This window comes from Netta rufina (genome assembly GCF_964035555.1).
Source record: "Netta rufina genome assembly, chromosome: 16".
In the NCBI taxonomy this organism is placed as follows: Eukaryota; Metazoa; Chordata; class Aves; order Anseriformes; family Anatidae; genus Netta; species Netta rufina.
The window spans coordinates 15,094,077-15,107,852 of NC_140140.1; the positions used below are offsets into that span (position 1 = coordinate 15,094,077).

The 13,776-nt window shown below is 63.0% G+C and overlaps 1 protein-coding gene across 1 annotated transcript; it reads left to right on the forward strand.

The window, feature by feature from the left end:
• Positions 1 to 3,384: 3,384 nt before the first annotated feature.
• SAMD10 (sterile alpha motif domain containing 10) lies at positions 3,385 to 11,393 on the forward strand (the record flags this gene model as incomplete). The annotated part of the gene is made up of 5 exons (XM_084296865.1): positions 3,385 to 3,454; positions 5,206 to 5,399; positions 7,912 to 8,080; positions 10,072 to 10,212; positions 11,329 to 11,393. 5 exons carry the CDS (start codon positions 3,385 to 3,387, stop codon positions 11,391 to 11,393), a joined length of 639 nt encoding a protein of 212 aa, XP_084152991.1.
• Between the last annotated feature and the right edge of the window lie 2,383 nt (positions 11,394 to 13,776).

Consider the following 13,776-nt stretch of genomic DNA (forward strand, 5'->3'; position numbering starts at 1 on the left):
TGGGGCCAACATCCCAGAAACCTGAGATTTTCTGGTTTTAAACCATGGACAGAGCATCGCCTGGTGCTGGGATGATGGGGAGCACCGTGCAAAGTGGCAAGGCTCCATGGCACGGGCACCTGCTTGGCTTTGTCCTCGTCCCCATCAGACTGTGGGTGCGTGGCCAAACCCTCTAACCCAGGAGCATCAACCCCTGGCTGAGATCTGTGCACCTTGGGCGAAGGTGGACACCTCCAAAAATGCTCTTGGGGTTGCTACTGTGGGGGAACGACGAGCTCTTGTTCCACAAAACGCTGGCACGTGGCGCTCGGGGACATTTTTTGGCCACCCACCGGAGCGCGCACAGCCTGGATGGGGACGAGCACCCTCCGGCACCCATCGGGGGAGAAGGGAATTTTGTTTTTTTGGGGGGTTTGGCGTTCAGCTGGGGTCGGTGCTCAGTGCTGAGGGCGCTGCTCCTCTCCCCACTGCACCCACGGGACGCGCCCGGTGCCATCCGCGCGTCCCCAAACCCCATCCCTCTCCTTGGGGGGGGCGCTGATGCTGGAAAGGGGGGGACCCCGGGCTACATGGCTAGGGGGGAGAATCGGGGGTCTCCGGGGGCACCGGCAGCCCCGGGAGGGGAGCAGAGGGGTGAATTCGGGGCGGATCGGCGGGCGGAGCGCACACCGGGGGGTGGCGGAGCGCGGCGCCGCCCCCGGAGCGGGCACCGGGGCGGGGCGCGCCGGGAGCTCCCGGTGCCGGCGGCGGCGCTGGGGGGCGCGGGGGCTCCGTCCCCCCCCTCCGGAGAGGAGGATGAGCTGCGGCGACGCCAAGGACATGGAAGGTAGAGGGGATGGAGGAGCCGGGGATGGGGATGGGGATGTGGAGGGGGGGGGGCTCAGGTGCGCAGCGGGACCCCCCCAAAATCCCCGGCAGGAACGCAGGGGGGCTCCGTGGCCATCCTCGGGGGGTGCCCCCCAGCCTCAGAGCCCCCCCCAGCCGCCTCCTTCTGTCCCCCGTGTGTGTTTCGTGCTGGGCTCTGCCCTCTCCATGCCGGGGGTGCTGCCTGTCCCCCCCCCCTGAGCTGTCCCCACCACCCCAGGGGTCTGTCCCCAGCCCTGGGGATTCTTTTTCCGTGCCCCCTCCTCCAGCCCTGGGCTCTGCCCCTTCCATCCATGGTGACCATCTGGCCCCAGCCTTATCCCCAATTTTTTTTTTTTTTTTTGGGGGGGGACACCAATAAAACAGGATGGGAAATTTGGCTGGAGAGGGGTGGGTGCCAGGGCAGGGGAGGCCGGAGGGGGGCTGGAGCAGGATGGGACCCCCAGGAGGGGCTCGTGGGGGTGGAAGGGGCTCGCTGCAGGCCGGGGTGCCCGTGCCATTGGGCTTCTTCCCTGCCTGCACCCCCCCCCAGGGCACCCGACCCCATCCTGGGGTGCTCAGGGACCTCCTGGCAGTGTCCCCAGGGCGCAGGAGCACCCCCAAAACCACACACAGCCCCAAAAGGCTGTGCCCCAGGGCTCCCATCTCAGCGCTGTGCACCCCAAAGCCCTGCTCTGGGGTGGGCAGCACCCCCACGGATCCCCCAGCTTCATGGGCAGGGGGAGCACGGAAGGGGCAGCTGCACTTTGTCCCCTTCCTCCTCCTGCAGAGAGCAGTTGTGGGCTCGAGCTCTGTCCCCAGGCGCGTGAGGGGCTCAGGATTTGAGCTCCGTGAGCAGGGAATTAATTACGAGGAAGGTGCTGGGATGATGCTCAGCACAGTGAGGTCCTGAGCCAAGCACGCCCCGGGGATGCCACGGAGAGGCTGGAGCTCCCGGGTGTTGATCCTCTGCTTGGGATTTGTCTTGTCCTCCTCGGGGCCAGCAGGTTTTGGGGAATGGCTCAGGGCAGGACCCGGTCCCTAGGGACATTACACGGGGACGGCTTCACACACGGGGTGTCCCAGGGGTCCCGGGGAGCGGTGCTGTGCCCCTGGGGCCGGGGGCTGGGGGACTCCATCCCTGCGAGCAGCAGCTCTGCCCTGCACCACGTGGAAACGACGCAGGGGAGCGGGGCAATGGCAGCACCAGCTGGGCTCGTGGCTCACGTGGGTGCTGCCGAAAGCACGACAAAACCCCTGGAGAGCGGCCCCACGAGCAGAGCCTGTGCTGAGTCGTCCTGTCCCCCTTGTCCCGGGAGCAGCTCCTGAAAATCCTCCCCAAATCCCTCTGTGTGGCTGCCACCAAACCTCTGGCACCATTTGGTGCCCCATGTCCCTTCCCCTGGGAGGCACCAGGAGCTGGCACGCTGATGGCAGCGGGGTTTGCTCCCTGCAGCGGGGTTCCCCTGGGTCTCCGCTCTGCTCCCCGTGCCCCCCACTTCTCCCCGTGCCCCTCGCCTGCAAACACATCCCTGCAGCAGGGCAGGTCTGTGGGACACCAGAGGCGCAGGACGAGGCTGTGCTGGAAACCAGTGGCAAAGGGATCCGGTGCTGGGCTCCCCGCACCCCTGCGCCTCGCTCCGTGCACCCTTAAGGTGTGAAGTTGGCTGCTTTTGGCCGATTTCCCCCTTTTTTTTTTTGAGGTTTCCGTCTCAGGAGGTTCCCGTCCACCTCTCCCCAGCATAAAAACGCCGAGAAGGGGGCAGACACAGAGTGCCCATCGCTGCCCCCCGTGCGCCCTCCCTCTGCCCGCCCCGCGCTCCTGGAGGGGTGCCCAAAAGAAAAGAAAGAAGCCACCGAGGGAAAAGGAGCCCGCAGCCATTCCCAAGCCCGCGGGGGGACCGAGCCAGCAGCAAGGCACCCACCCCACAGAGCTGGCAGGAGAACCAGAAAGGGGACAGCAGCCTGGCTCGTGGGAATTCGGGAAGGCTGAACCCCCCCCTGACCCCAATGTGCCCAAAAGGAGCACCCCTAGGGTCCTGGGGGCAGGGTGGCTCAGGGCCATGTGGGATTTTGCCACGGTTTTGCCCATCCCAAGGCGCTTTGATGCCCGGCCACTTGCTGGCACCGCTCAGCCCCCACCCCGTAGCCCCCTCCCGTCCCGGTGCCAGCTGCCCAAACCCCCCCCCCAACCCCGGATTAAGCAGGGGCACGCGGGGCGAGCGCGGAGCAGATTCAGATCAAACAACACCGGGGGGGGATTAAGGCTTTGGGGAGGTGCTGGCGGCGCAGCCAGCGGGACATTGGGGACGGGGACTGCGTGGGGGCGATTCCTGTGTGCGTGTCCCCCCCTCCCCGAGCAAAACGGCCTCGAGCCGGAGCTGGGGCGAGCGTGCGGCCGCCGCTTATTGGCAGGAGGACGGGGAGGCAGCGAGAGGAGGCAGTCAGGTGTGGAAGAGGCAATGAGGGGAGGAAGGGATGGAGCTGCGCTTGTGACAGCCGGGTGCCGAGCGCGGGCGCGCAGCCCTCCCCCCTGCCAGCATGCAGCAGGGCCGCCCGTCCCTCTGCTGCGTCTCCGCTGTCCGCAGCTCGCGGGGTGCCCCTGAGCCAGGTGAGGGGGGCACGGGGCTTTTGGGGGGGGCTGCTGGTGCACCCCAGGGTGCGGGTGCAGCTTGGGGTTCGGCAGAAAGAGATTCGGAGGGGATGGGGAGGCTCGCGGGGTTTTGGGGGGAAGGATGGGTGCGCTGCTAGGGGGACACGGGGAGGAGAGGGGGGTTCGTGGTGGGCATGGGGGCTCCTCTCCCTGTGACCCCTCCTTGTTTCAACGTGGCCGAGCCTTGTGCCACGGCTCAGAGCTCTCTCCTCTCACCTGCACCAGGAATTTGGGGTCCCTGGAGGTGGGCGTGAGGAGCTGGGGAGGTGCTGGGGGGGCTCTGGGCTGCGCCACGGCCACTGCAGCCCCCGCCACGGAGCAGAGCCTCCGACGTTCCCTGCTCTGCCATATTCCAGGCAGGTTTCCCCCCCTTGCTTCCCCCCTCTCCCATCTGCTCCCTCTCTGTCTCCCCTGCCTCGCCTCCAGCCCCGTTTTTTTCGGGGGGGGGGGTGGAGATGCCCACGTCCAGCTGCTCCCCACGGGTCCCCCAGCCCAGCCCCGCGTCCCCCTGGTGCTCAGCGTCCCCGTGGGGCTCGGCTCCGTTTCTCTCCTGCCAAATCCCCTGCTCAAGGGCAAGCCCTTGCCGTATGAGAGCGGCTGAGCACAAAGTTTTATGGCTAAGCCGTAATTTCCTGCCGGTGGGGTTGGCAGGGGACAGCTCGGTGGCGGTGCCGGGAAGGGGCACTGCACCCGGAGCCGGGTGCCTGCTGTTTTCGGCTCCCATCCACGTCCCCAGCCTCGGTCCCCGGCCAGGTGCCCCCTTTGGGCTGTTCTCAGATCCCCTTGGGTCATCCCCAGCTCCGGCCTCCCCTCCTGGGAGGCTGCTCTGGAGCTGAAGCCCTCGTGGAGCCAAGTCTGACGCTCGGCTTCTCATTTTCCGCTTCCCGCACTGATCCCGCGCCTCCAGTCCTCAGGCAGGTTTATTTCTGTCCCGGCCATAAATCCAAGGGGCACCGCTCACATCCCAATTCCTCCCTGCCCAAAGGAGCACAGGAGGACCCCGTGAAACCTTAAAACCCCTGGGGACGAGCAGCAGTGGCTGTTCCCAAGCCCCGTCACCCTCCACCCTTGGTTATTTTTCACCGTGGATCGTATCTCATCACTGTTTTTTGGGGATTTTGCTGTGCCTGGCTCACTGGGGTCAAAGCAGGTGCTGGGGGATGCTCGGGTCTCTTATCCCCATCCAGCTGCCCCTATCCACGCGGATCCTACAGCAGCAGGCGGCCCCTTCGCCCCCCAGCTCCGGAGGGGAGCTTTGCACCTTCATCACCACGCAATTAGATGAAGTCTGAGCTCATTAAAAGGGGCGAGGGACAACAAGTGGCCGTTGCTGATGGGTTGTGTGTGCCCGTTGTCACCTGGGTGAGCGCCACCGGGGTGCCCAGGGTGGGTTTTGTCCCCCTGGGACCTCTCCAGCCCTCGGCGGGGACGGATCCAGTTCGGTCTGCGGAAACCGGCTGCGCTCTTCCCCTTTACGTGCCACACCGATGAGAAAAAAAGGGTTTTCTGGTGGGTTTTTCCCCCTAGCAAGGTGCTGATGGAGAGGGAGGGGATTCCAGCAACGGGCACAGCCAACTCCATCAGGACACGGGGCTGCAGCCCTGGGGCAAAAAGCAGCATTTCTGGGCAACGCCGCGGGGCGCGGCGCGGACGGACGCAGCCACCGCCGCCGCCGCCACCTCTCGCTCCCTTTTTCCACCCCCCCCCAGCAGCCGCCGCCGCCGCCGCTCACTTCAGCTTCTGCCGCAGCCTCCTGGAGCACACGGTGTCGGCCGAAAACCTCAGCTACCGCCTGCAGCGCAGCCCCGGCACCAGCCTCACCTGGCACGACGGCCGCAGCCAGCGCTCGGAGGGCGCCCGCGCCGTCAAGCTCCTGCGCCAGCCGGGCACCGAGGGCGCGCAGGTACCCGCGGGGTTATGGGGGTGCCATCATCCCCACGGCTTTGAGGGGGAGTGAGCGCCTCGTTTTCCCCCCCCAGGAGGTGTTTTTTTTGCAGGGTCAGGCCTTTATGGGGTTGGGGTTTGGGGGTTATTTGGTAAGGGGTGGGTTAAAGGGGGTGGGGAGTGTGGGGTGAGCCCGGCGCGTCGCTGATTCCACGTTTGGAGGTGGAAGTTGGCACGGCTCTGCAGGAAATGTGCCAGCACCGAATTTCTTATATTGCCTTAAAATCCCGGAGCGTTCTGGCGTGTGGTTTAGGAGGAAACGCTCCAAACCTGGCTACAATCCTGGACTTTATTGCGTGAATGCGCGTGGCTGAAGCAGCGAGCCCCAAGTTCCCAGCCTTCGCTTCCCTCCCTGCCTCTGTGCTGCCGTGGGAGGGAGCAGGAAGGGTCCCCAGTGCTTGGAAACCCCAAATGTCGACAGCTTCACAGCTTTTGGTGCTTCATGAACCTGAGCTGCTGATGGCGTGAGGACAGGGCAGCAGCAACGTGGAGCCCTCGGGAGAGGCGTTCGGAGGCTGCAAATCCAGCCGGTGACTGCTGGGGAGAAAACCTGGGAGATAAAAGGGCACAGACCCCACGGGGGGACGCGTTCACCTGCTGGGGACCTGCCAGAGAGGAGCAGGGCCCCGTGGTCACACCGGGATCCTCCCGGAGCAGCAGCAGGGTCTTTGTCCCCCACCTCTGCACGGGGAGAGCGACACAGCAGCCACTCTCCAGGCTGCTGCGCTTCTCTTGTCCCCCCTGCCTGCCTCCAAGTGCCTCCCAGCGGGGTTTAGGGGTACAAATCAAGTCTTTAATCGTGCCACAAACAAGAGAAAACGCCCCAGGGACCGGAGGTGACGCCAGTTGCTGGCTGCAGGTCCCCACGCAGCGGCGCGGGGACGGCTCCCCCCGGGCACCCCCGGCTCCTGGGCACCGCTCCTGCCTGCTCGCCTCCACTGCCAGCCTCTGCCTTCACGGCTGAGGCTTCATCAGAGAGACAGCGCGGCTCAGCCGCCTGGAAAACGCAGCCCGGTGCTCGTTATCTCCCCGTCCCTGCCTCCAGGAGCCGGCGGGGGCCGCGTCCCGCAGCTCGCGGCCGCGCGCTCGGATAGCTGCCGTAGGTAGCGGTGGTGGAGGCAGGCTCTGTGCTTCGCATCGTGGCTCGGAAGGGAACCCCGAGCACGCAGCCCCCCAGAGCCCACCCCAGGACCCCCGTTGCGCCAGCTTGAAGCTGGGTGGGAAATTTTCTCTGCTGCAAACCCTGCAAACCCCATCCAGGGAGCGCTCAGGCTTCACATCGTGGCCGTGCCCTGCTGCAGGACGGCCTCTGGGTATTTATCCACCACCTCCCAGCTTTGCCTTCTTCCCTCCTGTCCCCTGTGGCCACAGCGAGGGCTGCTCGGTCCCTTTATGGCCCCAAATGCACCTCCTGCACTTTTGTTTTTGCTGAGCCCAGGGGATGCAGCACCACCCGCACCCCAGGGCTCACCAGAGCATCCCAAACCCCTCCAACCCTCTGCCACCTCCTGTTCGCCACCACCCGGCGACGTGCTACTAGTTTCAGCAACCGCAGGATGTCTGGAGCCCCCGTTACACTAATTATCTCTGCTCCTCTATTAGGCATGCCTAATTAGCCGATGTTCACACATCGAGGTCGGCGCTGGCGCACCGCGGTCCGAGCGGTGCCGCCGGGTCCCCGTGTCGGCTCCTTGTCCCTTTGGTGCCCTGGACGTGGGACAGGAGCATCCTTGGAGGGACCCCGGGACCCCCGTCCCCTCCTGCTCAGCACCAGCACGGATGGGGCTCCTCCTGCAGCCCCAGCTCCACGTGAGCTGTGCCCCCGGTGCCACGCTGAGCCCACTGAAGCGATGTTCACCGGCCCCACGCTCGTGCAGAGGATGAGGACGAGTCCTCAGCATCGCTGCGCTGACCCTGTGCCCCTCTCCGCAGCCCCCTGGCTTCTCCCCCGGGAGCTAAACCCGAGAAATTCGGGCTTTGGCGCGCCCCTTCCCCACCCAGAATGTGGCATCCGCCCGGGCAGGCGCTGCCGTGCCAGAAGTAGCCTCGTTTCCTCGCGCTGTTCCAGCTTTTGGGGTTTGATTTGGCTGCACGCTGAGATAAATCCAAGCTGCAGCAGCCTGGGGAGGCTGCAGGTGCCGTGACACGGGCGAGGAAATGGAGCCAGCAGGTCTGGATGCTCCAGCACCACGCCGGGCTGCGGAGCGACGGATGCCAACATGCGCCCCAGCTCTCCGTTAGCATCCCCGGGGGGACATTTGGGACCTCCAGGGTGGCACCCAAGGGTGGCCCTAAACCCGTGCAACACCCCGCTGGGCCACGAGGCCCTTGGAGAGCTGGGGCTGGGTTCCTGCTGCTTCATTTGAAGGGAACATCCCCGGCAGACGGGCTGCATCCCACCGCGATGGTTTGCTCCTTGTGGCGCCGAGCCCTACAGATGCCTCCCTTCTCCCCCCTTTTTTCCCCTATAGGGCCGTGGCTGCGATCATTATGGGATCTACCACACCAGCCCCACGCTGGGCAGCCTTACCAAGCCGGTGGTGCTCTGGACCCAGCAGGATGTGTGCCGATGGCTGAAGAAGCACTGCCCGCACAACTACCTGGTCTACGTCGAGGCTTTCTCGCACCACGCCATCACAGGTGATGCCCCTCGGGGTCTCCTCGTGCAGGTTTTTGGGGGGTTGGGGTCTTGGGCAGGCTTTGTTTCTGCCCCCCTAAATGGTGAGATTTGGGATGGTGGCTTTGGGATGGTGGCTTTGGGATGGTGGCTTTGGGGTGGTGTTTTGGGGATGGTGTTTGTGGGATGGTGTTATTGGGATGGTGTTATTGGGATGGTGTTTTTGGGATGGTGGCTGTGGGATGGTGGTTGTGGGATGGTGGCTTTAGGATGGTGTTTTTGGGATGGTGGCTATGGGATGGTGTTTTGGGGATGGTGGCTTTAGGATGGTGTTTTTGGGGTGGTGTTTTTGGGATGGTGGCTATGGGATGGTGTTATTGGGATGGTGTTATTGGGATGGTGTTTTTGGGATGGTGGCTGTGGGATGGTGGTTGTGGGATGGTGGCTTTAGGATGGTGTTTTTGGGATGGTGGCTATGGGATGGTGTTTTTGGGATGGTGGCTTTAGGATGGTGTTTTTGGGGTGGTATTTTTGGGATGGTGGCTATGGGATGGTGTTTTTGGGATGGTGGCTTTAGGATGGTGTTTTTGGGGTGGTATTTTTGGGATGGTGGCTATGGGATGGTGGCTGTGACCCTTAACTACCAGTTTTGTCCCCATCCCACCACGACATATCCATGGCCGGGCACAGCTCCTCAGAGCTCTGTAGGGTCAGGGCAGCATAAAGAGCTGCAGCTCCGTGCCCTTGAGGGATGTCAAGCCCTAATGCAAGAGCTCAGCGAGCCCTTGTGTGGGAAATAAAGGGAGCATTAGCCGGGAAGCGAGGACAAAAGCTTGGTGGTGAATCCCTCCTCTAATAGCCCCTGGACTGGAGGAGAGTGGCTGCGTGGGGACGGGGGGGCAGCGGTGCTAATGGGTTTTGATGGGTGCCCCGTTTCTGTGCGTGGGGTCAGGAGAATGCGTCCTGATGCGGGAGGTGGAGCGGAGAAAAGGAGAAAAAGGGAGAAATGGAGAAATGGAGAAATGGAAAGCCTCTGCCCGCAGGGATGGGTTACGTGACCGCTGGAGCCAGCACCTTGTCCTGGGGCTGGCACCTCGAGCTGCCACCCCGTGCGCTCCAAAAACAGGGTCACCCGTTTTTGGGGTGAGGCCAGGGCACACGGTGTGAGGCTTCTGTCCCGTCCCATCCCATCCCATCCCATCCCATCCCATCCCATCCCATCCCATCCCATCCCATCCCATCCCATCATTCCCATCCCTTCCTATCCTATCCTATCCTATCCTATCCTATCCTATCCTATGCTACCCTATCCTATCCATCCCATCCCATGCCATCCCATCCATCTGATCCTATTCCATCCATCCCATCCCATTCCATCCCATCCCATCCCATCATTCCCATCCCTTCCTATCCTACCCTACCCTATCCTATCCTATCCATCCCATCCCATCCCATCCCATCCCATCCCATCCCATCCCATCCCATCCCTCCGATCCTATTCCATCCATCCCATCCCATCCCATCCATATGATCCCATCCCATCCCATCTCTTCGATCCTATTCCATCCATCCCATCCCATCCATATGATCCCATCCCATCCCATCCCATCCCTCCAATCCTATTCCATCCATCCCATCATTCCCATCCCATCCCATCCCATTCATCCCATCCCATCCCATTCATCCCATCCCATCCCATTCCATTCATTCCATCCCATCCCATCCCATCCCATCCCATCCCATCCCATCCCATCCCATTCCATTCATCCCATCCCATCCCATCCCATCCCATCCCATTCCATTCATCCCATCCCATCCCATCCCATTCCATCCATCCCACCCCACCCCATCCCATCCCATCCTCCTTCCCTACAGACCGGCTCCGTAGGCCAGAAACATTTAGGATTTTTAGCATTCCACCCCTCTCCATTTTCCCTGCTCCCACCTCACACACGTGTGTGCGTGCGTGTGCCCCCCCCCGGGGGCGTGGTGCTGAGCAGCGCTGTGCTTGCAGGTCGGGCGCTGCTGCGGCTCAACGGGGAGAAGCTGCAGCGCATGGGCATCGCGCACGAGGCGCAGCGCCAGGAGGTCCTGCAGCAGGTCCTGCAGCTCCAGGTGCGCGAGGAGGTCCGAAACCTGCAGCTGCTCAGCCAAGGTAGGCGGGGAGGGCAGGGAGGAGAACCCCGGGAGGTCGTGCCCCTCGCCAGGTGGGTGAAAAGGAGAGCGGTGGTGGCGAGAGCCACGGCCACCCAGCCACCGGCACGGTGCTGGGGCAAATCCAGCCCGTGCTGCAGCTGGGGTGGGCTGTGGTGCACAGGGAGAGGTTGCGGTGCTCAGGGACAGGTTGTGGCACATAGGACAGGTCGTGGAGGACAGGGACAGGTTGTGGAGCACAGGGACAGGTCCTGGTGCATAGGGACAGGTCGTGGCGCACAGGGATAGTTTGTGGCACACAGGGACAGGTCGTGGCACACAGGTCATGGAGCACAGGGACAGGTTATGGTGCACGGGGACAGGTCCTGGAGCGCAGGGACAAGTTGCAATGCCCAGGGACAGGTTGTGGAGCTCAGGGACAGGTTGTAGAGCACAGGGATAGCTTGTGGCACGCAGGGACAGGTCGTGGCACACGGGTCGTGGAGCACAGGGACAGATTGTGGCACACAGGGAGAGGTCACAGTGCACAGGGACAGGTCACGGCACACAGGGACAGGTCCTGGTGCACAGGGACAGGTTGCAATGCCCAGGGACAAGTCGTGGAGCATGGGGACAGCTTGTGACACACAGGGACAGGTTGTGGTACACAGGGAGAGGTCGTGGAGCACAGGGACAGCTTGTGGCACGCAGGGACAGGTTATAATGCATAGGAACAGGTCGTGGCACATAGGTCGTGGTGCACAGGACAGGTTGTAGCACACAGGGACAGGACATGGTGCACAGGGACAGGTCGTGGTGCACAGGGACAGGTTGTGGTGCACAGGGACAGGTTGCAATGCCCAGGGACAGGTTTTGGCACACAGGGACAGCTCGTGGCGCACAAGGACACGTCATGGAGCACAGGGACAGCTTGTGGCACGCAGGGACAGGTTGCAGTGCACAGGGACAGGCCGTGGAGCACAGCACCAATTCCCCCGATGGCAACTGGCACTGAGAGGACGAGGCTCTCCAGGGCTGGCTCCCCCGTGCCACCCTGCAGGCTGTTTATTCCTTCCTCTCCCCTCCTTGTTCCAGCGTCTTTTGGAAATGTCTCCTAGCTGCTCCGTCTGTTTGGCAGATTGTACCAGCACTGTGAACCGAGCACCTCTGGGACGGACTGTGCACCGCAGATACGAGACCTGAACCGCGTGCTTGGAATACGAAGAGGCAGCTTCCCAGCCACTCCGGGGCTTCTCTCTTTCTTCTTCTCTCTTTTCTTTTCTACGAACACATCGCTGCGCAGAGCTGGGCTGCTTCCTCCAGCAGACGAGGCTCCCAGCCAGAGGAAGAGGAGCAGAACAGCCCCGGGGATGGATCAACTCCTGCCCGTCTGAGCCTGACCCCTCGCAGGGGGAAATTACGGAGAGAAGGCGGCGACGAGAGGGGCTCAGCGGTGCCGACAGCCTGAGCACGGCCACCCCTGGGACAGATTGGAGCCACCCACGGGACGCTGAAACCTTGGGCACGTGAGTGGTGTCCCAGCACCTGGAGGCTCTCGGCACGGCTGGGGAGTGCTCCAAGCTCTGCCTGTGTCAATGCCTCGGAGCTTGTTTGGGGAGCTTTAGCTTTCTCCTCAGGCTGGGCTGTCTTCCAGTGGCCTGGGAGATAACGTCGGTAGTGAATAATGTGACCCCATCGGGCAAAAAAAACAAGAAGCAGAGCAGAGTCACCAGCGCCTGGCTCCACTTTGTGAATTAAAGAGGAGCTGAGGCACCGAGGGCAGCAGCCCAGGGGTTGGCACGCCGCGGCCAGGCTCCGGAGGACGCTGCGCCAGGAGCTCTCCGCGTCCTTCTCCATCCATGTGCCCGGCCTCCCGTCCTCCAGGGTTTTATTTATTTCCCCCTCCCAATGCTGGCCGGGCTCCTTGCAGAGCTCTGCCTCCACAGGGCTTTTGCAAAAGCCTGGGGCTGGTGGCGGTGCCACCGATGCCAGCAGCATCCCGATAACCCGGCTGATGATTTTTTGGGTTCCTGCCGAGCCGGCAGGCAGCACCCCAGGGCCATGGGGACTTGGCAGAGGTGGGTGCCCGGGAGCCAGTGGCCGCCGTGCACCGCCGCCTCCTGCTGTGTGAATAAAATCAGACTGGTGTTTTAGTGTGCTGGTCTCCTGGCTCGTCCCATGGTTTGCCCCGTTCCCTGCTCGGAAGTGTCCCCAGCACACCTGGCAGCAGATTTCCACGGAGGTGGACGAGCAGAAAAATTGCTGTTTGCTCAGGACTAGCAAAAATCATGATGAAACCCAAAGGTTTTTGGTCTCCCTGCTGAAACCCCCTAGATAAATGTTCCTCAGGGTGCTCCAGGCACGTGGAGGTGCCCAAAGGGTGGCACCCGGTGTGCAGGAGGCTGATGTCCATTCGTGTGGTGCCCTCGCTGCAGGCAGTGAGCCCCAGGACCCGTTTGCAGGCAGCCCCCCTGCCTCGGGGGGCTCCGCCGCTCACAGCCCCTCGCCTCCCTGCGAGCGCACAGCAATCTGAATTTCTTCAGCTGCTGCTGACCTTTTCAAAAATGCAGCCAAATTGGCTCCCCTCACCTCGCTAGGACTTCACCGGCAACAAAGCCGAGCGAGTTTATTGAATTTTAAGAAAAAGAAAGAAAACAATCAGGGGGGGAAAAAAAAATGATCTCTCCTGCAGCGGCGGGGCTGTGCCGAGCCAGCTGCGGTGCGCAGCAGAGCCCTGAGCAGGATGAGGCCCCATCACTTCCTGATGCATCCCCTGATAAATCTCTGAGCCTGGTCAGAGCAGGGCTAACTAAAGATTGGGTAAGAAAACCCGTGGAGAAAAGCCAGCTCGATTTTTCCACCCTTTCCCTGCCCTGGCAGTGGGGAGCGGGGAGCGGAGGCAGCCGGCTGGTGGCACTGGGGTGGCCAGCACTTGGTGACCGTCCCCATGAGGCCGGGTGCTCTGCCCCAGAGCAGCCCCTGGCTGCTGGGCTCCTGCTGCGGGCGAGCATCGTTAGAGGGAGATGCTGAGCTTTTTTGGGAGAGCTCCAGAGAGGCGAGGAGGAGAAATGGCTTCTCTGTCCCTGGGGGGCTGCTTCGGGCTGCGCTCACGCAGCGGTTCGGTGGCAGTTTTGCAGTCAGGGGGCACAGAGCGGGGCTGCGGCTGGGTGGGGCCACCCGTGACCCCATGGAGCCCCCCAAGTCCACCCCCAAGGCCCCGCTGTCCCTTGCTGGGACCCCTGCTCCAGCTCCCTCTGCCACATCCACCCACTCCAAGCTGCGCTCCGGCTCCTTCTGGCTCCTCTCCTGCCACCGAGCGCAGGGACCCCATGGAGAACCCCAAGATACCGGGGTGCCCACCCCATTTCTGGGGTGCCGAGGGCAATATCTCTGCTTTTCTCTGCACCTGCTGCAGCTGGAGCAGCCTGGATCTCACATGAGGAGGAAGAAGGAGGCAGGAACCCCACCAGCACCCATGGTTGAGCACAAAGCACGGCCCTCCTGCAGGGTCCCTATGGCCCACCGAGGGCTTCCTGCTGAGGACAGGGCTGGAGGAGCTGCAGGCAGGGCAAGGGGGTGCCCCGGC